The sequence below is a fragment of the Botryllus schlosseri genome, chromosome 16 (assembly GCF_051294905.1).
Source record: "Botryllus schlosseri isolate E-star chromosome 16, Bs_hap1, whole genome shotgun sequence".
Taxonomy (NCBI): domain Eukaryota; kingdom Metazoa; phylum Chordata; class Ascidiacea; order Stolidobranchia; family Styelidae; genus Botryllus; species Botryllus schlosseri.
Genome location: NC_137251.1, coordinates 4867468 through 4874295, shown reverse-complemented (window position 1 = coordinate 4874295; position 6828 = coordinate 4867468). Strand labels below are relative to the sequence as shown.

Here is a 6828-nt window from a genome sequence, read left to right as displayed (position 1 = left end):
TATTATTCTTATTATTGATGTTTTCTCCAAGTATGTGTGGATGATTCCGATTAAAAATAAATCGAGTGACAACATGATATCTGCTTTCAAAAAAGTTTTCAAAGAGAGCCTTCCATTAGTGCTACAGACAGACAGAGGTACAGAATACACGAGTCGAGCTTTTCAGAATTTTCTCAGAAAAAACAAGGTGCGGTACTTTTACACGAAAAGCGAATTGAAATCTTCGATTGCGGAAAGGGCTATCCGTAGTTTCCGTCAAATCTTCTACCGCTATTTCACGAAAAATAACACCAGCAATTATATCGATGTGCTAGATGATATGGTCTATTCGTACAATCACACCAGACACCGCTCGTTAGGGATCCCTCCTAGTGAAGTTAATAGACATAATCAAGAAAGCATTTGGCAAAAAATGTATGGATTTCGCGACTCCAAACTACCCACTTTAGCGGTCGGGACCCCTGTACGCATCTCGAAAATTCGCAATCTGTTTGAGAAGTCTAGTCGACCCAACTGGCAACCCGAGATATTTTACATTGTCAAAGCCATGAAAGGAGATCCGCCAACCTATCGCTTACGTGATTACAATAACGAAATAATTGACGGACAATTTTACAGACAAGAAATTCAACCCGTTACTGAACCGCAAAAATGGCAAGTCGAAAAGATTATAAAGAGGCGACGGCGTGGTAAACGTAGTCAGTTTTTAGTGAAGTGGTTGAATTATGGACCGGAATTCAATACCTGGGTCGATCAAAAAGATATCGTCGAACCGTAACTTTTATCAATTCATTGCTCAAGTTATAATTATACTGCTCATCGTGAGTTTTTCGCTGTATAATTTGAGTGTCGTGCAAGACAACAAAGAGCTTTGGGTGTCGCTGTTATCATCGTGTGTGGGATATATGTTACCAGCTCCAAAGATACCCAAACTATGAGTTATATTACGTTATTTTCCAATGCCTCCATGGACAGGTTTCCACAAAATACAGCTGCGGTTTACACCAACGAACTAGACACCCCAAGAAATGTAGAAAGAAGCGAAGTCGCGTTGACTGAGATTGGCTTCCCAACCGATTTTAACGAACGGATCGCAATCACAAATAACTACTACGGTTTCGACATTATGGGTCCCAGTGAAGTCACAAGAAGATTGAAGTTCAAAATTGGTGAATATGAATCCGTCTATGACATGTTTAAATCGTTGGAGAGCATTAATCCCGATGTGAAAGTCAAGTGTTTTCCTGAAAGTGATAGCCTGACGGTTTCGATTCCACACAAAAACATTGCAGCTAGTGCAACACCGGGAGAGAATACGCGATATCGAATCGACACCAGAGAGTACGATTATACTGGAACACTTGAGCATCTAGAATTGGCGGTAGTTAGCCTGACTCTCCTACGTTTCATATTGCCGAAGAATAGAGCAGACCTATCCGCATACTTTTTCACTGACAAGACAATACATCTCAATTTTGATGTACGACCCTTGTCGAAAATCGATTTCGTATACGTTCATTGCGACATCATTGAACCCCAAGAGTCTAGCGGTTCACTACAGCGTTTATTACGAGTTGTAAAAGTCGATGGAGATAAGAAGGTGTTTTCAAAATATTACATAAAACCTTTCTTTCTTCCGCTAAGTATAAATAGATTGGAACGTGTAAAAATTTCCTTGCTGGATCACAAAGGTGGTGAAATTCCGTTTCGAAGCGCTCCATCGAGCGCTGTACTTCAATTCCGAAAGCGGGGTATCGCACTATGAAATACATTCACATTAGCAGTTTGGAATCAGATTTTGTTCTCGAGCTAGCACGACCGATTACAGGAAAATACGAACTGGGCCTAGCGGAGTTCTCGATTCGCAACGAGTTCCAACCTACTTTACCTGCTGTCGACGCTCTGTTATGGCAATTTCAGGATGAGAAAACATCGCCTCTGATTCAAGTGGGAAGTAAAAATCATTATTTTTACCCCAAGGGTAATTATTATGACTTCAAAAGTTTGATTGATAGAATCAATCGCACGCAGGACCAAGTATATATTAACCAGCTAGGAAGTTCTAGTGGTATGTTAGTCATTCCACCTTACAAATCGGGTGCGTTTCCTAATTTCCTGAAGAATCCAACCGGAGTCAGAAATCCGGTTTTCGTGTATGGAAAGCTTAGGAAGAAAAAGCTGCTAGGAGGGAATTATTTAACTTCAGAGATCACTCTGAGGGATTCCATCACGCCTATCACCAATTTATTAATTTATACCGATCTCATTCGACCGCAATCAGTCGGCGACACGAAAGCTCCGCTATTACGAAACATCCCCATTACGAGTAGTGTCAATGAATATCAACATCATATATTCGAAAAAATATACTTTTTCCCTATGATTACGGAAGACGCTCGTCGAATTCAGATTAGTATCAAAGACGATAAAGGTACGGGTATAAATCTGAAGGGGTCCATGATTGATATCACACTTGCTTTACGTCATCATGAGAGCACATTACTGTTGTGATCGCGATGCCTTTCAACAATACTATCGTGTGCAAAGTGGTAATGGCATAAACTATTTTCGAGGACGAGTGCAAAGAGGACACGGTTTAGGAAATCTCTTTCGTAGTTTGGGACGAAGTGTTGTACCATTGATATCAAAAGGGGCGAAAGCTCTCGGCAAACAACTACTCCATACAGGAGCAGAAGTAGCTTCTGACGTATTGCGTGGACAAAACGTCGGTGAAAGCTTCAAAATAAGAGGCAAACAAGCAGCTAGCAAAGCTCTTGACAACTTCCTAGGCAAGAGAAAGGCACCTAGAAAAAAGACCACGAAACGGAAAAAGCGGCGACGGGACATTTTCGATTAAATAGAACTCTCCCTACTTTATTTTTTCATTAGCTAGCAGACTCGCGAAAGATGACGGAGCTAATTCACGCGAAATCTGCCGAAGGCGTACATCCTAGCTTGGATCTTTTTCAACTCCCACCTACCCAAACAAGCGTGGAGAAGAAACGGATCATTAAGATTCCACCTGTGTCGGACAACGCAAGCGTGATTATTTACCGCTATGAAGGATGTGACGATTTTATTGATTTAAGCGAATCCTATTTTTTATTTCGCTTGAAACTATTGAAAGGCGATGCGGATCTAGCTGCCACGGACAGCATTGGAGTTGTGAATAACATTCTTGATTCTCTAATTTCTCAACTTCACATCAAAGTCGGGAACCATACCCTGAAACAAGACGTGAAGCTACAATGTTATTCGGCCTACTTACACTATCTGTTCACACCTCACGACGTGCAAGAGACAACGCTTCTTACACAAGGATGGGTCAAGGACACAGAGAAGCAATTGGATGATTCGACCCTAGGTGACGATTCGGTTAACAAAGGTCATAACGCGAGAAGTTTGCCTTATGCCGGGAGCAAAGTCGTTGAAATTCGCGGTAAGATACATCACGGGTTGTGTTTGCAAGACCGCTATATTTTGGACGAGGTTCCGTTAGAGTTCGAATTAACATTGAATCCGAAAAGTTTCTTTCTGTTTGGAGCCGCTACCAGCAATTTCAAAATCATCAAAAAAGAATTGCACCTATGTGGAGTGCGGGTAACCGAAGATGTAAAATCTGCCTTGATGGTAGACGCACCAGCTAGGTATCCCTTTATGGACATGAAGCTGCTGACTCGAACTTTTGCGGCTAACACCACTCAAATCGATATTGGTAATCTGTATTCGGGAACCCTGCCGACACGTTTGATTATAGCCATGGTGAAAACTGAGGCATTCCAAGGAGCATTAGATAAGAACCCATATAATTTTATTCATAATAAAATGAATCGGGTTGAATTGAAAGTAAATGGTTTCCTTATGCCAGAGGGTGGCTACGAACTTGATTTTGAAAACAATCATTATTCCGAGGCCTACCTAAATCTCATTCAATCTATGGGTGCCATCGAACGACAAAAAGGCTTGATTTCCCCTTCCGAGTTCGCAAATGGATACACGCTTCTAGCATATAATTTGCGAGGTGACGATTTAGATGACTGCTTCGAGCTGCAGAAAAGTGGAACGATCAGTCTTCGAATCACCTTTCCTGCGGCAGGTGTTGAGAGCGAAACGACACTGCTGTGCTTTATGGAATTTCAAAAAATACTGGAAATAAGCCAAGCTCGCACGGTGACCGTGATATGAACGGACAAGAAATAGATGAAATATTGTATAGTTACCATGCTACGAAACAACACTATCTAGGGAATTTCCCTATTGATCAACTCCCTCAGCGCCCAAAACCTCCTTATTCAATTGTGATCAATTATGATGAAAGTCACAAGGAAGGTAGTCACTGGGTTTGCATATATGCTGATCAATATGAAACCCATTTTCACGATAGTCTGGGTATCACTCCATTCAGGATTGAGATTGCGAGTTTCCTTGATCCCGAAAATTATACTAGCTCAATAAAACCATTACAGCATGAAAGGTCAGACGCTTGTGGAGCTCATGCAATTGCATATATCGTGAAACGCTCTACTGGTATGAGCACACTACAGTATTTGGATCACTTCGGTGATGATCGAAAAGAGAACGACGATATCGTAGTGGACTTCGTTAGAATCTTGAAATGGGAGCAACTAGTTTCACCATCATAGAATACTTTGGAGATGATGAGAAGGCCTACATGAAAGTCCAAGGAAAAATTATTGTCATGAATGCAAATCGTATTCATAGAATTTCTTTCGAGCCGTTTCACATACGCATTTACCCGCATGATAACGAAGTTACAATTTTCCGCGGGTCTGATTGGATACCAGTGCGTTTTCCTAAAAATTGTATGTATATAGATGTGTTGTCGAAGCATAGAATTATTCGTCGTAACCGCGGTGAACTTGTCGTTTTTCGTAAACTAAAATTATGGGAATTTTTGAGAAATCGCTTTTAATAAATTCGTGTGTATTCATCGGAGTTATATATAAGTGGTTATTGCTCGGGATCTAGTCAGTGTCATCATGAATGCGCTTATAGTATCGATGTGTTATCGCGGAAAGCCGCACCATGTCGAAAATGAAGGAACGTTACAAGACATTCAGATTATGACAGATATCTTAGTACAGAAATTCAAATTCAAGACTGAAGATATCAAAGTGTTGCGTGAAGAGCAAGCCACTCTTGGAAATTTTTCCAGAGAGCTTCAAACGATGGCCGATAGTAGCGCCAAGATAAACTTCATATATTTCGTCGGTCACGGATTTTCATGTCCAAATAACACAAAAGAAAATGATCCTGAAGCTCGCGATTCCGGATTTGTATTTTATGATAGGCATCTACTCGATGATGATATGTGTGAGCTATTAAAAAGCTTTCGTAAAGATACAAAAAACCTACTCATGTTTGCGCAGTGTTATAGTGGTAACTCTGCCGATTTGAAATTTCATTTACGAGAAGACGCTGCTTCGCAAGCACTCAAGCGCAAACGAGACGTAAAATCCAAAACTGTTCTCATAAGTGCAGTTAGTGACGATCAAATCAGTTGGTGTTTTGAAGACGGTAGTGCTTTTGCAAAGAATTTCAGAACCGTCATACGTGAACACGACGAAATCAAATTCTTCGATCTTATGCGTAAATTGCGACAACTAGATAAGAGACAAAAGTGTTCGATATCATCAAGCTTCAAATTGGATGAACACGATCATCTCATTCGAAAAAGAAGTTTCAGTTGGATAAAATCTCAATGGAAGAAATCGAAATAATAACTATCGTTGCAACCGCACTGTTATTTCTGGAATTCTTATTATATACGCTATTTTGCTGTGGAGAAGAATGTGAACGTAAATCATGACTATGGCTCGCATTTGTATTGGTCCCCTACGCTTGAGTAGTAATGGAGATCGTAGCTATTATGAAAAAACGATTGTATTACCGAAAGTGAGATCTATCACTATTCCTTTCTCATGCGAAATAATGTATCGTACCAATAAGATCGTAGTGAAGAAACTGCATGTTCCTCACTACGGTAAGATTGAATCTCCGACAATCACTGTCTGCAAAGACAAACATTACTGTTTACCGCGTACCTGTCCTATTCTTATAGAATTTAAAGGGAATGCGATCGTTGTAAAAAATATAATCGTATTCGAAGCGTTACACCACGCGCGATTTTATGATGCTTGTTACTAGTTTGATATGTCTGTAATAAAATCGCAAAACAACTACGGCTCCTCATTCGTGTTCTAGTCAGATACAGCATCAATAGAAAAGTCGTGGAGACTACGGGAATTGAACCCGTATCTTCTATTTGCAAGACAGATACTCTACCATTGAGCTAAGTCCCCATTCAGACGAATAACAACGCAACCAGACGTTGATTTTTGTTATTTATTACAAGAACAATACGGAATGTATAATGCAATTCCACGCTACTCGCGGCGGATTAAAACAACACTATTTTTCTTGCTGGGTGACTTGCGTATCTTCCATTGCATGTCTACGGGTATATTGAGTAGCTAGTTGGAAATAACGTTCCTTATTTTTTAAATACATTTCCGCACTCTCTTGATCCATCGGATCATAAGGGTTTGGTGAAGCGAGCAATGAACGTATTGATATCAGTAGAGTGGACGTTGTCATCGCTGGTGACCATTCCTTCTGTAAAATATCGACACATATGGTACCTTTACAGCTTACGTTAGGATGGAATATCCGTGTTTCAAATCGCATTTTAGGAGGCTTGAATGGATACTCGGTAGAATATTCGATTGATAATCTGAACACACCACCTTCGTAGGGCGTTCCGTTTGGTCCTTGGATCGTTGCCCACCAACTATACATATTCTTTTC

General features: G+C 40.5%; 1 protein-coding gene and 1 non-coding gene across 2 annotated transcripts; one reads left to right on the top strand and one right to left on the bottom strand.

The window, feature by feature from the left end:
* Positions 1–2907: 2907 nt before the first annotated feature.
* On the top strand, positions 2908–4185 carry LOC145458701 (uncharacterized protein F54H12.2-like). The gene has a single exon (XM_080337157.1). The coding sequence runs from the start codon at positions 2908–2910 to the stop codon at positions 4183–4185; it is 1278 nt and encodes a 425-aa protein (XP_080193283.1).
* A 2067-nt stretch (positions 4186–6252) lies between these two features.
* On the bottom strand, positions 6253–6323 carry Trnaa-ugc (transfer RNA alanine (anticodon UGC)). Its single transcript has one exon. It is a non-coding gene; the product is annotated as a tRNA-Ala (tRNA).
* Positions 6324–6828: the final 505 nt, after the last annotated feature.